At 54.3% G+C, this 19,181-nt stretch overlaps 2 protein-coding genes across 4 annotated transcripts in view; both read left to right on the top strand.

The window, feature by feature from the left end:
* Positions 1-3,472, top strand: part of LOC133351175 (uncharacterized transmembrane protein DDB_G0289901-like) — a 45,093-nt gene extending 41,621 nt beyond the window's left edge. For all 3 annotated transcript variants that reach the window (XM_061566186.1, XM_061566185.1, XM_061566187.1), the window contains one exon: positions 100-3,472. In XM_061566186.1, the coding sequence (XP_061422170.1) occupies positions 100-1,434 (1,335 nt within the window). In that variant the 3' untranslated portion in view covers positions 1,435-3,472. The remainder of the gene's footprint in view (positions 1-99) is intronic.
* Positions 3,473-6,304: 2,832 nt separating this feature from the next.
* Positions 6,305-15,209, top strand: LOC133351169 (Y-box-binding protein 3-like). Its single transcript, XM_061566164.1, has 9 exons — positions 6,305-6,482; positions 7,795-7,858; positions 8,126-8,159; positions 9,857-9,946; positions 10,385-10,516; positions 11,141-11,257; positions 11,916-12,022; positions 13,086-13,483; positions 14,894-15,209. Exons 1-8 carry the CDS (start codon positions 6,419-6,421, stop codon positions 13,471-13,473), a joined length of 996 nt encoding a protein of 331 aa, XP_061422148.1. The 5' UTR covers positions 6,305-6,418; the 3' UTR covers positions 13,474-13,483; positions 14,894-15,209.
* Positions 15,210-19,181: the final 3,972 nt, after the last annotated feature.

Below are 19,181 nucleotides of genomic sequence, written 5' to 3'. Positions count from 1 at the left end.
CGGCGTGGGGTGAGCTTTTCCCGTGTATCGAATGAAGCGCGTCGACGATGCGATATCTCATTCCTCCGTCCTGCCCCTCCCGCACGTGTCTTTCGACAGAGCCTGAACGACAACGCGCACAAGATGGAAACGCATGACGCGCCGCAGAGGGTAGACGGTGCCGGGGCGCAGGCAGGCGGCATCACCACCAACACCAACGCGGTCAATGGCAAGGGCAAAGCCACACCCTGTGATGGCCACATGGCCAATGGCGGCACAGACGGCACCAAACCGACAGCCAATGGTGTGCCGAGATCCTACAGCGCCAGTTACGGCCCTACCAGTCCCACCGCGGCCGGTGGGCTCGGCACCAGTTCTACTGCCGGTCAATCCTCGACCGCAAGTTTCCTCGGTGGACCCACTGCCAATTCAGCTGCCGGTAAATCCGTCACGAGATTTTCCTTCGGGGGACCCACCGTAAATTCTGCTGCCGGTAAATCTGCGACCGCAAGTTCTTTCAGTGGACCCACCGCCAATTCCTATGCTGGTAAATCTGTGACCGCAAGTTCCTTCGGTGGAGCCACTGCCAATTCTGCATCCGATAAATCTGGAACGAGAAATTCCTTCGGCGGATCCACCGAAAATTCCGCTGCCGGTAAATCTGTGACCGCAAATTCCTTCGGTGGAGCCACCACAAATTCTGCATCTGGTAAATCTGCGACAAGAAATTCCTTCGGCGGATCCACCGCAAATTCCGCTGCCGGCAAATCTATGACCGCAACATCCTTCGGTGGAGCCACCAGCGTTTCCACTGCCAGTAAATTCACCATCAGTTCTGCCGGTACAGCAACCACCACCAGGGCAGGACCCAACTCCGGAGGTGACGTCACGGATGGTGGCGGCGGCGGCGGTAGCAGGGACGCCTCCGGACTCAGGATGAATTTGAATCCCACAGGAGGAGGGGGATGGGTGGTCACACCTGGCGGGGGTGGCAGAGGAGCTACCACCATCACTGGAGCGGCGGGTGGGAGTAACGTCGCTAGCGGGCGGGTGCTCGGCACCAATGCGGCTGGGCCCGCTGGCGGGGGGGCCAGCTTCAAAATCCGGAGCGCCAACGGAATAGAATTCGGAGGCAAGGGGGGAGCACCGACGGGTGGTGGCGGTGGTGCTGTTGGCGCTGGGATGAACGGCCAGATCAGGCCGGTGGTGACACTACCAGGTGAAGGCAAGGGAGCAGCACCAATCGGTGGCGGTGGCGGTGGTGGTGGTGACGCTCGCAGTGGAAAAGCCTTGGGTGCTGGCGCCCGTGGTAGCGTTAAATCTGCCGAGATGAATGGCCAGGTCCGGTCGGCGGTAGTGGCGCCCCCGCAGATGCCCAGCGCGACGGGAAACACTTTGCCCACCTGGCAGCTGGAGATGATCCAGCGCAAGAAATCCAAGAAGGTGGAGAAATGAGAAGGGCGTGCCCCGTGGTGGTGAGGTTGGACGATAAATGTGTTTTTGTTCCCGGCCAGAGTGATTGTTTAACTGAGATTTAAAATAAGCAGCCAGGTGAGTGGATGGTCCTCCGTCAGCAAATGGCTGCACACAAAAAAAAAACACAACAAAAAAATTGAAAAAAACAATACATTTATTTCTGCACTTAATTAGGATAATTTCCAAAGGATTAAATTATCCGTTTGACTCTCGTGCAATGAAACTCGCTCGCGCGTGGCAGATATATTGTGCGAGTTGACCAGAGGTCGCCGGAAACGACGTCCAACGGTAGCTCTGTGAGATCTGCTTCAGCGGGGCGTTCCCCCATCACCAATTGTCGCACTGCTCCGCAAGAGATCCGAATTCTCTGCCTCGTGACGCGACGCCGTTGGTGCAATCGGCATCAACATCCGATGGAAAAAAAAAACATTTTAACAACACAAAGGCACGGCATTGATTGCACGCGGTGGAAATGTAAATTAGTATATGCACGAAGGCAGTTTAATATAATTGAAGCTCATGAGAATATTTTCTGGAGGGTGGTGGGGTGGGGGGGGGGGACTCGAGGATGGACTCAAGCTGCACTGCAATGACACCCACTCACTTCCCGTGATGTCCCGACTCGCTCGCTCGCTCGGACGATGACGCCACGGGCCTTTCCAGATCTCGTTCCGCTGCTTGGAGAGGATTCAGCAGGGGATGAGATGGATGGACGTTGGGATGGGGGTGGGATGGATGGATGAACCTTGGGATTGGATGGATGGAAGTTGGGATGGGATGGATTGAATTTGGGATGGGATGGACAGACGTTGGAAAGGGGGTGCAATGGATGGACGTTGAGATGGGATGGATGGACGTTGAGATGGGATGGATGGACGTTGTAATGGAGTGGCTGGATGGACGTTGAGGTGGGCGATGGTGGTTTGGTTCAACGCAGCAAAGGCTCTGCCCCATTGGACTTGATGGGAAAGTCTAGCGCGCGTTTCTTGTCGTACGGCTATAACTTTACCAATAAATCAGGTATCGTGATGATGAATGTCTTTAATAATTATTATTGTGATGACGATAGTCGAGGAATTATGATGGCGGCCACCGGGCAGGAGATGGAGTGATGAAATGAGTTGCTGTGGAGGTGCCGGGGTGGATTATTTAATCGCAGGATCGCGAAGGGATTTTGGCGACGGTGGCGGCCGGCGACTTTAGGGCAGGGGGCTCCATCCAGCAGTGGATTTATCGTGGCTGATGATGGTTAAAATAACTGAGTGTATTTTGTTGTTATGTCATCCATGTGAATCAACACTCATTTGTAATACTGCAATCGTAACAAGCGTGTCTTGCTCTACAAATTGTGCCATTTGTATTTTACACAAACGCGCGCGCACACAAACACACACGCACGCACGAAGACAAAGACCCCTCCAAACCCGTATCCTTTTAAAGGCTGTTGGGGCCAGATCCTGTTCGCGTGCACCAATGAAGACCGGCATGGCACAAAAGTTGGGGTGGGTGGCCAAAACCCTACCTTGGCTGACTTTGTCTCCCCCACATCAGGTATTCATTTTAAGGCTGAGCTGACCTAGGAGCAGGCTCGGGGACCGATTCAAATATTCACTGGCACTGTTATTGGTCGTGAGCGGCAATCGAACTCGGCACGCCGGGTTCGTAGCAAAGCGCAGCGTGCTAACCGCTGCACCGACGCTCCCTCCACACGCATCAAAGACACACACACAAAGACACACACACACAAATGATAAATTACACACATATAACCTTGAAAGTGTCTAAATAGAACGTGCTCTTGTGCGACGTCTGAATGATCCGCGTGTCGTCGCGACTCTGCGGGGCTGCGCGTGCAACTCCATTCGCCCCGTGGTGGATGTCGCGAACTCGTCCCGCGGTATCTAAGAACTATTCCGTCTGTTTCGACCGCTGGAGATCGCCTCCAATCGCCGTGCTGCAATGTCAGGTCGTCTGACGAGAGAGGGGCAATAAACGTCGACTTTTCGTGGCAACGGGAGGAGTCGTGGCCGCGGTTCTTGTTTGCGTGCCGCGGATTTTTTTTTTGTTTCAACGGCGGTCTTGGGATTTTGTCTTTCGCTACCCAAATTTGTCGCGACCCTAAATCTCCTTCCCGAAGCGTGAGCAGCGTGGAAGTGAGACAAAGGTGGTGCAGAGAAGAAGGCGGCCTGATTCTGTTACCTGTCAACGCCCCTTTTACAGACCGACTCGGACCTTAGCGGTCACCCCGTGTGCCATTACATCTCAAAGTTCATCCTACAAAGTCCGAACGCAAGCGAGAAACACAAACAAATAGACAATCACCACTTGTACACTCACCACTAGTACACTCACCACTAGTACACTCACCACTACTCACCACTAGTACACTCACCACTACTCACCACTCCTCACCACTAGTACACTCACCACTAGTATACTCACCACTAGTACACTCACCACTAGTACACTCACCACTACTCACCACTAGTACACTCACCACTACTCACCACTAGTACACTCACCACTAGTACACTCACCACTTCTCACCACTAGTACACTCACCACTAGTACGCTCCCGCTAGTACACTCACTACTACTCACCACTAGTATACTCACCACTACTCACCACTAGTACACTCACCACTAGTACACTCACCACTACTCACCACTAGTACACTCACCACTAGTACACTCACCACTACTCACCACTAGTACACTCACCACTACTCACCACTACTACACTCACCACTACTCACCACTAGTACACTCACCACTACTCACCACTACTCACCACTAGTACACTCACCACTAGTACACTCACCACTACTCACCACTACACTCCACTACTCACCACTAGTACACTCACCACTACTCACCACTAGTACACTCACCACTACTCACCACTAGTACACTCACCACTAGTCACCACTAGTACACTCACCACTAGTACACTCACCACTAGTACACTCACCACTACTCACCACCAGTACACTCACCACTACGTACCTGTCAACCCCTTCTCAGTGCCTATCCTATTACAGACCGACTCAGACCTTATCGGTCATCCCGTGCCCTTATAAATCTCAACGTTTATCCTTAAGTCCCATCACAAGGGAGAAACACAAAGACAAAAACATGTGCCCGGATTGAAACGGCTGTGTGCCGCATGGATATGCAAACTCAATGTCCCTGTGCAAGAATACGGGTTAACCCGTATGGGTCGACAGGTTTGTGATGCAGGGAGTGATGAGAAGGAAACGAACTATTTTGACATACGTGTTGGATGAACAACAACAGGAAAATTTAAAGTGTGTTGTTGTTCGGAAAAATGCAAGGAACAGAAAATATAGGAAGACCTAACAGAGCATGGCTTGATGACGACAAAGGGAGGTTTGTGCCAAAAAGATGCGGCGACGACTTGAGACTCTTGGCACGAGACCGAGGAGGAAAGTGAAAACGAATGAGGGGATTGGCAGTGGACACCGACTGGCGATGATGATGATGAAATCATTTCCCAAACTTTTCGCACATAATTTAATCGGCAGGCCCGTGGGTGGGCGACGCACGTGGCTTGTCTGTTGTGATCCCGCACGCTGGAAGGCAGCACACCAGGGTTGGTGAACCACGCACACGCACACACAGATGTGAAATCCCTTCCCCGTTGGAGGGCGTACCCTGGCTCGCCAGGAGACGACGCCTGTCCCGTCTGTGCGGGATCGAGCGTTTCTCCCTCGCACCCCCGTGGGTTTGCTCCCAAGTTGCTCCGGTTTCCTCTGGCATGAGATGGCTCGTTCATCGGCCGAGACCATCTCGGTATGGAGAGGACCCGCAGAGCTTGGCGGCCGTCCATAAATGACGTCACGCGATTTTGGACCATTTTTGACCCCCCCCCCCCCTTCGTCACACGGCGTCACAAAAAGTCAGACCCCCCCCCCCCTCAAATATGACGTCACAAAGCTCTGCCCCCCCTCCCCCCAAAAAAACGCATGCTTCAAATCGCTTAACTATTGTCATTTTCTTGGTTCTTTCGGTAAAGTCACGTAGAAGGGAAATAATAAAATAATGAAAATTAAACATAATAAAATACAATTCTCACGACTTTACAGAAACTATTGTCATTGTAGTGCGTATTTAATGTGGCGCTGCACTCTGATGTTGTCGGAGAAAACATTTATTAAAAAGTATATTTAATTAAGTGGAAGGTGTCGTCTATATTTATTTAAAGTTGCACACGTGACGTCACATTTCTCAATTCACCCTCCCCTCGTCACACATCGTCATAAATGTCTGACCCCACCTAGTTGCGTGACGTCATTTATGGACGGCCCGTTGGACAATCAATTAAGCGAGTGCGTGGTAGGTAGGGTCTGTTTGGCGATTTGCAGTAAATTAATAAAGCCACTTTATATAAACGTCATCAGCCTGTGAGTCTTCTGGAGCAATAAAGTATTGGACGTGAGGCACCGCGTTTGTTGATTGATTGTTAATTGATTGTTGCTTGATTGTTTATTGGTTGTTGATTGATCTGCCAATTGTGAACGATGTCCCGTTCTCCGACGTTGCGGCGTGACGTCACCACGCACTTCGGTACGACGTGACGTCACCGCCGCTCTCATTACGTCGTGACCTCATCACGCTATCTCCGGGGGCGTGACGTCACCACGCTCCCTGCACCTGTCGCTCACCGTACGTCGTGACGTCACCACGCTCTCCCCAACCGCGGTGACGTCACCGCGTTATCCGCGCGGCGTTACCCTCCTCCTACCCCCCCCACCTTCGTTCGTGATGACGTCACCACGCTCTCCGCAACGCGGTGACGTCACCACGCTCCCCGCACCCGTGAGGTGACGTCAGGACGCACGAGGGGACAAGAGGCGGAGGCGAGCCGCCATTTCACGCAGGAACGAGGCCGCACCGCTCCACCACCAGCACCACCTCCGCCGCCGCCACCACCACCACCATCATGAGCGAGGCCGCGGCGCAGCCAGAAAAGCCCCGGCCGGCGGTCCCCGAGAAGAAGATAATCGGTAATGGGCTCCGAGGCAAATGTTGGGGTGGAGAGAGGGGTGTGGATTTACCGCCGCCGCCGTGAGAGGTGCCTTCTGACCGGCGTCTCCGCAGCGGGCTGCCCGGCGAGGCTGTGCGGGCACGTGTCCCCGGGGGCAGGGCAAGGCTACGAGAGAATGAGTGGAGGGGGAGAGAGAATTGCTGAATTGAGAAGCGTGGCTTAAGGCGATGAGAAGCTGGGAGTTGTGTGGGAGCCGACACACGCGAGGGGGGTGACCCCCGCTGGGCTGGCGGCGCTTGGCGCGAGACGCGTGGTGCAGTCGGCTGCTGCCACGTGGTGGCCGTGCGGCGGGGCCTCCACCAGACCCGCGGCCTTCGCTCGATACCCCGTGTCCAGCGCGGGTCTTTGTTGCTTTGCACCTCTGGGGTTTTGGTGCCTTCCCCCCTCATCCTCCCCCAGTGTTCCCCCTTCTTAGCGGCGTCTCTTTGTTCCAATTTTGTATTAATCGCGCCGCGATGTCTCTTGAAGGATGCGTCCCGGATCTCGCACGCGTCGTGCGCGGTTCGCCCAGGGCCCTTCACGGGGGGGGGAGGGCCCCCCCTTCATTCTTAATTTTTGTACCGGGCAAGCATTTGATCTTGTGTCCGCTGGCTTTCTTGTTTCGTGAGCTCGTGTGGAATTAATTTATCCGAGGCCCGTCCTCCTTCCACGCGTTCAGGATGTTAATTGTAGCTGTCTTAGTCCTTGATTTATTATATTCATTTGTCGTGGGCCATGAACATATATTTAATGTAACGCCTGACAATTCGTTGGGGTGGGACGCGCATTGATTTGTCCTGCTTGAGGTTTCGGATTTAATCCACGCACGTGTTCCCGGGCCTTCCCTTCGTCTCCCGGGTCCCTTTAAGTTAGGGTTGGCCTTAATGCGTACAGGGCATTGAATGCATCTATGTAACGCTGGTCTTCGTGCGTATTCGTGTGGCGTTAATTAGTGTCTTCACGTGTGCAGGATGTTTAAAAAAAATCCATCTCCCCTCCCCCGGCCTTTGACGTGTGCGGGGCTTTCGAATATCCCCCCTGGCCCCTTCATTCCTCTCTCTTTGAGGCCTTGCACGTGTTGCCTGGCCTTGCACGTGTGCCACGTGTGGTGTCCGTGTCTGCTGTGTGTCAATGGACAGACCTCTCTTTGATTTCCTTGACGAAACATTTAATACATTTAGCTTTGGCTTTTTGAGCTCGTGTTGTTAAATCCAAAAGATGTTTGTCCCGGGTCACACATGACGTGTCGCGCGGTGCCTGCGTGTGCGTCTCTCCCCCCCCCCCTTCCGTAGCCACCAAAGTGCTCGGCACGGTCAAGTGGTTCAACGTCAGAAACGGATACGGCTTCATCAACCGGTGAGCCTGGGAGGGGTCATTCGGTCATGTGGGGTCATTGGGTCAAACCCATGAGATGGGGGGGGTAGTGGTGGGCTCGGTAAGGGCGTGACGTGTAGCCGTTCGGCCCTTTGTGGGTTCTTTGGGGCCGGTTGTTCCACGTGACCACGTGGGCCCTGAGGGTGGTGGTCCCGTGACGGGTGGCTGGTTTTTGACGTGTTTGCGAGTAGCTGGACACCCGTGTTGTCGTCGTCTTTGCTGAGGGATTCTTGTTGCTTTGTGCCGCAGGAACGACACCAAGGAAGATGTCTTTGTCCACCAGGTGAGGCGGGTGACGAGCGAGTGGTTTAGCCGTGCACACCGCAAGATCACGACGGTGGTGGCTGGAAGAGATGTTGGCTGCGGAGAGATGGGAGATGGTGGATTGTGAGGAAGAGATTAGGGATTGGAAGGGAAATTAGGGCTTGAGAGTTGAGGATCAGGAGAGTTGGGTCTTAAAGGGGAGATGGGGACACGGGCGCAGTGGAGCCAGGGGGGGTGGGGAGGGTGAGAGATGACATTGGAGGAATGGGAGGTGGGGGCTGGAAGGATGGGGAGAGAAATGTGAGTCAGAGTTTGGAGATATGTGGTGTAGGCAGAGATGCGAGCGAGAAAGGGAGAGATGAGTAAGTGGGGGGTGGCGGGCAGGTGGCGGCGAGGGGAGGGGGGAAACGAGGGGAGGGGAGATGGGGTAATCGAAGACCGAGTCGGGGAGAGGTGGAGAAGCGGGAGAGATGGGAGTCAGGTGGTCAGGGGGGGGCAGGGATGTCGGGGGAAGGGGGGGGTAGAATTTGGACAACTCGTGTTCCATGCACACGTGTGGTCCCCCGAGTCGTTGTGCCGCAGCAGTAGAGGGAGCCTGACCCTGGTGGAGGGCGCATTGTGAGCTGCCCACATGGGACTCTCGTTGTGCACTACGATAGAATGGTTAACGATTGAACGCAATTGATAACATGCACGCATTTAATTCTGTGCGTAGGAATTAAATTGTGATGCTTTAAATATTGATGGATAGCATCCCTTTGTCAGCTGCCTAAAGACCTCTATGCCCATGCAAACTTTTTGGCAATACTTGACCTCGCCGGTCAGCACGCTGCTGATATCCCTCGCCACTGATGTTAGCCGTGGCTGGGAATCGAACTCGTGTCACCGTTGCTTATCGCGCAGTGTGAACCCCTGCTTCACCGCTCCACACCCTATATAGTTACTACTTTCTGTTTTTGCTTATTGAGCATACACATGATCTGCTCCCCCAAGGTAGACAAAAGACTAACCCGAATAGGAGCTCAATAATTATTCTGGAATCGCTGTGGGCTGTACACGTGACGACGATTCTGCACCACGCGCAAGATGAATAAATCCGTTGTGGAGTGACGCGGTCATCTTGTGCGGACGGTTGATTTGCTCGAGCAATGACGACGCGCAAGGTGTGCCGCTCGCACACGGCAGGAAGGAAGCAGTCCCCCGTCATGGCAGGCATGCAAGTCATGCGTCTTGAACTTTCCACCGTACGTAGCCTGGTTGGCTACGTACGGCGGTGTGACCCCCGCCGCGTTGCGTGTTCATTACACAAAGGCAGGCCTAGAAAAGGTGATTGGAAGTGATGAGCCAGGCTGTGAACGACTGGAGTAGATGTTTAGATGATGGCTCGGGAACAGGAATGAGTGGAGGAAGAGGAGTATTTATGACCAACTAAATCAATCTTTTGGGGGGGTGGGCAGTTGATAAATAACGCCAAGCAGAGGCGTGCGGCTTGCACGCATCGGCGAGGAAGTCGGCACTTGAGTCGCGTTACACGGTCAACGCCGACAGCCTCGTCCAGACCACCAGCTCGACAGGGACAGGATCGAGTGGAGAAAGGAAGCAGTAAAGTGGAGACACCCCCCCCCCCCCCCATCAGTGGGGAAAATGCCTGAAGTAAGAATGTTTGGAGTTCATGCATCCCTCATTGACAGACTGATGTGTGCGTGTTGTGTTTAGACTGCCATCAAGAAGAACAACCCAAGGAAATACCTTCGGAGCGTGGGGGACGGAGAGGTGGTGGAGTTTGACGTTGTGGAGGGTGAGAAGGTGAGGCCTCTGCTTGCACGCTGGAACCTGGCGCCCGGCCTGGGGTCAATCGTCAATTGCGACAGCACCGATAGCTGACACGTTCATTTGCATTTTGATTGTCGGCCTCTTTGTATGACCCATGTGATTACAGTTGTAATGGGCCCCAGGGTCTTTCTCGTGCCGACAACCGCACACGCTAACATTGGTGTAGTTCTACATGCCCACAGTAATCTGATGGTGCAGTGGTCGAATCGGACTCAAATTAGTACTTTGTGCCAGTGTACAATGTCAGCACTGGGGGAGACAAAGGTGGCCGGGTGTGGTGCTGGCCACCCCAACCCCGTCATGTCCCATGCAGCCATTCATAGCTGCTATTTGTGAACAGCACTTAAAGGCTGTACGGGGCATCTTTGTATTTTGTGTTAATCCCACGTGTGCGTGTGTGTGCGTGCGCAGGGTGCCGAGGCGGCCAATGTGACCGGGCCGGGTGGAACGGCGGTGCAGGGCAGCCGCTACGCGGCCGATCGCCGGCGCTTCCGCGGGGGTTACTACGCCGGGCCTCGCCGGGGCCGGGGAGGGGCACGCAATGTGAGCAAGGCCCCCCCACACACACTCACCCCCACACACTCGCTCGCCTCCACCACACACTCACCCCCACACACTCGCCTCCACCACACACTCGCCTCCACCACACACTCGCCTCCACCAGCAGCAGCAGCCCGCCCACAGTTCCACCAGCACACTCGCATAACCACCAGCACACTCGCATAACCACCAGCACGCTCCCATAACCACCAGCACACTCGCGTAACCACCAGCACGCTCCCATAACCACCAGCGGATGATTGCTGTGCCAGCAGGCCACCCACAGCTCCACCAGCAACCCTCAGAAACAACAGCGGCACACAGTTCCACCAGCAGACCACAGTGTTGCTTTCGTGTCACGGTGTTGTTGTAGCTGTTGACACCTGATGTTGTAGCGGTGTTTGGGTGTTAAATCTATTGTTGTGGTGGCTTGTAATGGTGTTGTTGTGGTGACGTAATGGTGTTGTGCGAGTTGTGGCCTGCGGTGTTGTTTTGTCGGTGCTTAACGCGTCTGTGCTGATGGTGTTGCCGCCTTCCATGGCGGACTGCGTTGCTGCCCCGTATCGGTTGCCGTCTCGGCGTCGTGGTAGTGACTGTTTGCCGTGTGCGGTGCTGGGCGTGTGTCAGGGCGGCGAGGGCGGTGATGGTGCCGAGGAGGCGTTGGAGGAGGAGGACGACCAGGCCGGGTACCAGACGCAGACGCGGCGTCCCGCCTACCGCGGCCGTCGCTACCCGCCCTACTACGTAAGCTCTCACCCACCACCCCGGCCTCACTCGCCCCGTCTATATTAGCCCAGTGTCTAGAGGTGGAGCCACTCTTTGCCCAGCCTCGCTGTTCATCCAGCCCAGTCTTGCACAAACAGCTGCACTGTCTCACAGGGGATAACTCCACTGCCATCCCTGTCTTTACATGCCCATTCTCGCAGAGGTGCTGCGACTACGAGCCCTGGCCTTGCACAGCTCCACTATTGTCCATGTCAACTGCTGGACATCTGTGAAAGCGCTTTATAGCTCATCGGATACCTCCAGTATAAATAAAGATGATTCTCAACTCGCTCCGGTCTCGCGCACGCATTTCCAAACCCTGTCCAGCCCAATCTCCAAAGCGCAGTCTCACTCGCCACGGTCTCCCAAACAGAGGCATCGCCGCCACGCACAGCCCAATCCAGCCCCGTCTCGCATTCCCCGTGCAGCTCGGGTTTTTCTGCACGTGTGGTTCTTGTGGTGGATGGAGATGTTAGCGGTTGCTGTAGTACAATTATTTGTCGTGTTGCATGTGGTTCCAGTATTGTTTTCTGTAAATGTGGCGAACTTGTCGGTGGTTGCTGTTGACTGGTTGCAATGTTCACGCGTGCCTTGTGTTGTACCTCACCTCCTTGTGTTGTACCCCACCTCCCCACAGGGTGGCGAGGCTGGCGAGGGCGAGGAAGGCGCCGGTGACGCCGGAGTGGACGGCACGGCCCCACCACGCCGTCCAGGCGGCCGCGGTTTCACTCGCCCCTACCGCAGGTACTGGGGAGTGGGTGGGAGTTGAGTGAGCGGGGTGGGGGGGGGATCAGCAGTGGACATTAAGATTGTCTCCCGGTTACACAACGGGGTTTGGTCTCCCAAAACGATGGCACGCTCTCACTCCTCCGGTGATTACGTGTCGCGTTTGGCATCGTCGTTGGTCATAAATTTAGCCGGGCGGTGGTGGCGGTGGCGACGCACGCCTGTGTAACCCAGCACTGGAGCTATCAAGGATCGGTGGATCTCGCAAATGTCAACTCCCCTACTACCCTGGTTTGCCCGGGAGAAGCCAGTATAGAAAAATAAATCTGGACTTCAGCTGTTTCCCCGTCTCCATGCGTGGGGCTTTCTCCGCGTGCCCTTGGTGTTCCCCCTTTCGGAAGGAAGGGCCGGAAACCACAGGCAAGCTTGACTGCAGAAAGAACCCGTGACGACATCAGTTGGCCATGCTCTGTAGGCCTATTTTTGGGATGTTTGGTCATCTTCATTTAACGGTTGTTTTGATGGGACCTTTGTGTTGACAACAGAGATGGGACCGTGTTTGGCATTAAGGTTTACTGATCAAGAGATTATTTAAGGTAAAGCCCCATTGAGCTAAGGAAGCTCCTTTAATCACTGGCTGTGGTGATGAGACTTAATCTGGTCGTGTCTGGGTGGTGGCTGGCAATGGGGACGTGGTTAACGGTTCCCGAGTGCGATGTCGCGTGTGTTGATGTACGGAGTCGTCGTTAGTGTCTCGGGAACATTGTCCGTGGAGATTGAGTTGACGGTGCCCTGCTGTGACAGTCGCGTTAGCGGGTGTGGACGGTCTGCCGCTGGCACATATAAGTTCAAGTTAATTTATTAGGTATAGCCCTGTGAGCCATTCGGCTCTTGAATCGGGTGCAACCGCAACAAACAAAAAACAAAAACCTGAACAAAAAAACATCTTAAAGTGACTGTGACCGAGTGCAAACAGAAAATCCAATTAAAGACAGCTAAATATTGCAGACAAAACGCCGTACACGGTCCGCTGCCGGAGTCGCCGTGCGACCCTACTGACGTCACCGTGCGACCCCCACAGTAGGCGCGGGCCCGTGCGGCCCCGCGCCGGCCCCCCCGGCGAGGGTGGCGCCGAGGACAAGGAGAACGAGGCCGGAGAGGAGAGGCCATTCCGCGCCCAGCAACAGCAGAACTTCCGCCGGCCGTATTACAGCCGGGGTCGAGGTCGGGGGTCGCGGCGCGGAGGAGCTGCCGCCGCCGGAGAGGGCGGCAAGGCCGCGGGCGGCAACGGAGGGGAGGCGAGCGGCGCCGCGGCCACCACCACCAGCGGCACCGCGGCGGCATCCGCCACGACCGCCACGTCCACGGGGGGAGAGGCCACCGCCGTCGCCGCCGCCGCAGCGCCACCAACCCCAGCGGCAGTGGCGGCGGCGCCGTCCGAGCCGCCTGCTGCTGCTGCTGCTGAATGACTCCATCAAGGTGTGTGGAAGTGGGTGGAGGGCCCCCCATTTTGGAGCCCTTCCCGGGTCCAATCCCCCCCCCCAGTGGCGAAAACGCAATGAGCTTTAAATTAAAATACTCGCCCGCCCCTGCACGTTGTGCAGTTTCATGAACGGCATCGTTCCAACACGGGAGATTTTCGCAGCCGAACTTGGTGTGGAATAGACTTTTGTTGGGCCTCGTCGTCCTGATCATCTCGCCAATTATTTTTTGTTGTGAAATCCCCTCCACCACCCAACACGAACCAGGCATTTTGTATCATGCCAGTTCTGATTCGGCTCGCCGGTAAGTCCAGGTTCTCGCGATCGGCTCGATTGTAGAGCGGCGTGTTTGTTTGCACAATCTACGCTGGCTTACGGGCAGCATCGTGCGTGTGCTCAATTGTAACTGGAATGAGATGAGCCAGCCCCCCCCCCCCCTTCGTGGGTAAACACATGCGAGAGGTTGCTGCCAGAAGCGCTGACCTTATCCCCCCCCCCGCACTTCCGCTGCTGCGAGGCAATTTCTGTGCATTAACACAGCAGCGCACTCGGGGGTGGCTCGCATACGAGATTACAAATGACGCCGCGTGTATCGGGTCAATTCTGTCTGTCTGGTTGTGAGCAGAGCTACTCTATAATCTCATCTCATTGAGGCATTTCTGAGTGGAATCATCAGCGTCTTCCACAGTATGGTTCCCAATTAACTTGGTGACTTTTGAATTATTTCTCCAAGGCTGCGTTTAGTTGATGGAACTTAACTCTCTTATTTGACACTGATAACTATGTAGTGGGGAGCGGTGGCACAACGGTTAGCGCGCTGTGCTTCAAACCCGGCCACCCATGTTCGATTTCCCTTAAGTGACCAATTAGTCTCCAATTAGCACGGCTGGCTACGGACGGCGCAGACGTTCTGCACATACAATAATAGTGCCAGCGGCTATCTGAGTCGGTCCTGGGCCTTCCCCTTGGTCAACTCGCCCTCAAATGCGTGCTCTGGTGCGGTGTGTAAAACATCAGCACTGGGAAGACGAAGGCCGCAGGGCGGTGGTTCTGACCACACTAGACCCCTTGTGCGCCGTACCACGTTCCCCTCTAACTGCACTTGCCCCACCAGTCTGTCAAGGTCTTCTTGGTTCTTTCAGTAAAGTCACGTAGAATGGAAATAATAAAATAATAATAATAAAACAATAATTATCACCTGAGGACGGCTGCTTGCGTTGTGGCCGAAACGTCGTGAGAATTATTTTATGTTTTATTTTTATTATTTTATTATTTCCATTCTACGTGACTTTACCGAAAGAACCAAGAAGATGAATCCCCCTGCAGTCACGAAAGCTTTAAATCGAAAGTCTGTCAAGGCTGTAACGTGGGGAAACCTTTGTCTTTTGTGGTGTGTGTGTGTGAACAGGAAGCGGAGGGGGCCAATGGCCTCGTCCCAGCAGGAACGGACGGGCAGGCAGAGACCCAATCCTTGCCGGCACTGTTGACCTCACCATCGCCAGCGTTCTCTCATTGGCCTTCTCTCTCCGCGTCTCATTTTTAAATCAGCTCCTAACACCAAGACTGAAATCTTTATACCTGTCACCGTTTGTAATAACTTTGCGTACCACCAGAAGTACCTCCTTTGGATTTTAGTAGAGTTCAAAACAACTCTTTTTTTTACCCTTTGTGGAAACTGTCAACACGTGCACAAGGCAAAATAAAGGTTGAGTAACGTGCGTTTACACCTGCCTGCGAGTCTCCTGTGAATGCGAATTTCTTACCCTCCGTGGGTGGCTGTATGCTGCTGAGAGTACTCATTGCGTTGGCTTGAGTAAGTGAGGGCTGGGCGGGGGGGATAATTTGTTTTATTTTTATTGGAACCAACTGTTGATAAAGTCATGGAATTGATGGTCTTAAGTCTTCCACCTTGATTTCCGGACTTGAGACCTGGGCAATGGGCCTTCCATCCTGCTCTCCCAGCCCAACGCCTCCCTCCAGTTCCACATCACCCCCCCAAACCCTCATCCATTACCACGGTGAGATGTTAACGCCCTTGCCTGGTATACAGGAGGTTGTGGGTTTGATCCCATCGAGTTGGCATGTTCTCCCTGTGTGTGGTGGGGATTTTCTCTGGGTCCAGTTTCTTCCTCCACATGTAGCATCAACGTCACGCGTTTTAGAGTATTTGGCTGCTATACATTCCCACATAGTAAGCTATTATTTGTGGCCCAGGACTCCTGAAAAAGAGCTATGTAGCTCAGTCGGCCTTGCCCGGTAAAATAAAAAAATAATTTAGTTTAAGATGAATGCTGTTTAGAAAAAAAAAATTGCCACCAATGCAAAAAATCAGGTGGACACGTGTCTGGGGTGAAGCTGGCACCGCTGATATCGAGCACTGAGGGCCCCTTAAGGTGCTTGTGGTTCGGTCCTGAGCTTTTGGTTTGGGTCTACTGCTATCACTGCGTCTGCTTCCACAACAGCAGACGATACTTCCAGGAAATCATGCCTGTCGTGACGGAGGTGAAGCTGATATCCTCGATTTCAATCTTAAGGTTTTGGCTGCTTAGGAGTGAGCACATGGCCACTCGGTGCCTGTCTGCCAATAACTACACCAAAGACCCCAGCTCTCAATGACAAGATATCGATTTCCAACTCAGCAGTGAGATATGTGGTCGGGCTGAAACTGAGAGTCAATATATGGGCCGAGTATTTGTGCTTGAAGCTGAAGGTTTTGGGACTAGTTTCCGAGCTCCGTGGGATGTTTCTAGATCTGGGTGGAGTGGGGGTGACCTCTCACCTGACCCTGCGTGGGGTGGGGGCCAGGGGGGGGGGGTCCAAGCCGTGTCACGTTGGGCCCCTCCCGCTCCTGTCGGCACCGTGACAGCTGCGTGCTAAGTTTGGCCATGGCCTCATGAGGCCTCCTATTTCTGCCCCCGCGCCTCTACCACGTACCCATCCCTCCTGTAACCACAACGTTGCTCAGAAACGCATGGAAAGCTCTCCGTTTGGGGACCTGTGGCAAGTTCAAAGCCCGTTTGAGGGTTGATTCGGGGGCCCATCGTACTTTTCCCTGGGTCGATGATAATGAGTGCCACTAGTGTGGGGGGCGGGGGGGTGAGTCAAACAGTGGTCGTATGAATAGACTGCACCGTGTCATAGAAATGTGGAATTTGCACCATGGTAAAATAAACGTTTAAAGTTTTAGATTCTTGGTTCTTTCGGTAAAGTTATATAAGAGGGAAATAATAAAAATAAAACATTTTATTATTTCCCTTCTCCGTGACTTTCCTGAAAGAACCAAGAATATGAATCCCTGCAGTCACGAAAGCTTTAAATCGAAATTTATAGTTTTAGTTTAGATGAACACCACCGCATCGATGCACCGTTGAGCAGGAAGTCACTTTCACTTCAGAATCTTAAGGGATCTGATGAGCTAATAAACTTGTTTTTGTCACATGTCCAGTCGACGAGAGTCGTGCACGTGCTCGGGTGTCTGGTGTGGATCAGAGAGCGAGAGAGCAGCCCCCTTTCGTGGAAGTTCACCCCTCCGCCGAAGCTGCGATTTCAGTGTCAGCGCAGGCGGATGAGATGACGGCGGCAGCTGCTGTGGGATGATGGGTAATGTCTAAGGGGCCCGTCCAAGTCACCAGCAAGTCCCTCACTCCCGGGGCCCGATCTCAACCATCTCCCTCCCTGGGGAGTGTTTCGGAGAGGTGCGTTGGCAGGGAGTCGGAGTGAGAAGGGATAAGTGGGAGGCATGGACAGGTCCGTGGTGAATCTGGATCAGGAGTCGGAAACGCGCGGCTCTGTAAGGACTTCTGCTTCGTGGTGTTAATAAGGACCCCCCCCCCCCGTCTCGCATTCACCCACAGTGCATTGCAGCGGCTCTTGTTGTTTTAATTGCCGACCCCTGATTAAGATTCCATCAACCCCGTTTGTCCTCTCGTCTCTGAAGAAGGCCCGTTGCCTGAAACGTCAGCCTGCTCGGTATTATTCTCGGAGGAGGATTTGCACGTGCGCATAGGCCGCTGGCTTCCACGCGTGGGCAACTTGCATCGGCACTCCGTCGCGACCGCTCCACTCCAGCCAGGGGCACCCCGAGTGGCAGCGGTCCCCGTGGGCTCGAGGGTGGACGCTGCCCCGGCTTGCAAGCGATCATTCGTCGTCTGCCGCGAGTCGGGGAGCGATGTCACCGTGAGGTGTCGCTGCAATGAGTGATTTGCAGGAGAGATCTGGGGGGTGGTTGGCGTAGATCGCCTAAATATAAATGCGTCGTTAAAACCCGCCACCACCCGAGGCAGGCAACTAGTAAGGGTGTCACGTGAACAAAACGTGACAGTTACTAGTTCAGCACACCGGTGTGTTGGAGACTAAACCCATAAACATTTACTTTATATTTAGGAAAAAAAACCTTTATTATGGATAGTACCGGTCGTGAACAGCAGGTTGTTGTTCTGTCTCCCAACGGTCTCCACGACGACGTTCAATTCGTAAGTGCCGTGAAGAAGGGTGATCGCCTGAAACGTCGTCTCGTATACATTATTCTCATGTGAAGGCCACAGTGGTGATTAACTAACGTGTAGCAGAGGCTGACGGTTCGAATCCAGCGGCCGTCTTGGTTATCACTGCAGCGTGTGTGTGTCTGTGTGTGAACCCTACCGGTGGTGTAGCGGTTAGCGCTACGCTGCGCTATGAGCCCGGCGACCCGAGTTCGATTCGCAGCTCGCGGTCAACACCGGCTACGATTATCTGTACCGGTCCTGGGCCTCCGCTAGGTCGACTAAGCCTCAAATGAGTATCTGGTGCGGTGTGTAAATATCGCCACCGGGGAGACAAAGGCGGTCGGGCGTGGTGCTGGCCACCCACCCCCTCGTGTGCCGTGCCGGCCCTCTTAGGTGGTGCTACTCGCTAACGGCGCTTGCCCCAACAGTCTGTTACAGGCTGTATGCGGGGGGTGGGGTGGGGTCTTTGTGAACCGTGACCCCCACGCTCCCGTCTGCTTCACGAAGATCCCGTGACGTCGTTCGGCCGTTGTGACCCGGCGTGACGCGGTCCGCGTTGTCGAAATAGTCCCCGCGAAACGACTCGGAATGGCATCTCGCAGACACACGCAGACACACACATGCGCACGCACACACATGCACACACGCACGCACATGCACACACACATGCACACACATGCACACGCACACACGCGCGCACACGCACGCACACACACGCACGCACACGCACACACGCACACACACACGCACACAGAGGCACCATCGCCAACTGCTGCGAAACAATTTGGCAGGACCCTCCTGGTGGCGCTGCGGTGGCGAGATGTTAACTCCCTCGCCTGGTACACAGGAGGTCGTAGGTTCGATCCTGACCCTGACGCCTGCTGTATGTTTGGAGTTTGCGTGTCTCTCGTCACGTGGATTTTTTCTCCGGTCCCTCTAGTTGTTCCCCCCCCCCTACACGTTTAGAAACACGCGTTTAGAGCATTCGGCTGATATCACTTTCCACGTGACAAACCACTTCGTCGGATTATCAGTTGTGATGGCCATGTCGCTTGAGATAAAAGAGCTGGATTACAAACTCAGTAGTGGGCCTTACCTTGTAAAATAAAATAAAAAAGAGTGTAATTAAGACAAAGAGTGACGAGACTGGGTGATGCCTTCATGAGTCAAATCCGCGGAATACGAGGGTCAGGTTCTTGGGAATCTGCGCGA

Source organism: Lethenteron reissneri, chromosome 36 (assembly GCF_015708825.2).
Source record: "Lethenteron reissneri isolate LAM-NWPU_2019-01 chromosome 36, ASM1570882v1, whole genome shotgun sequence".
NCBI lineage: Eukaryota > Metazoa > Chordata > Hyperoartia > Petromyzontiformes > Petromyzontidae > Lethenteron > Lethenteron reissneri.
Note: the sequence above shows the minus strand (reverse complement) of the source record. Positions and strands in the feature narration are given on the sequence as shown.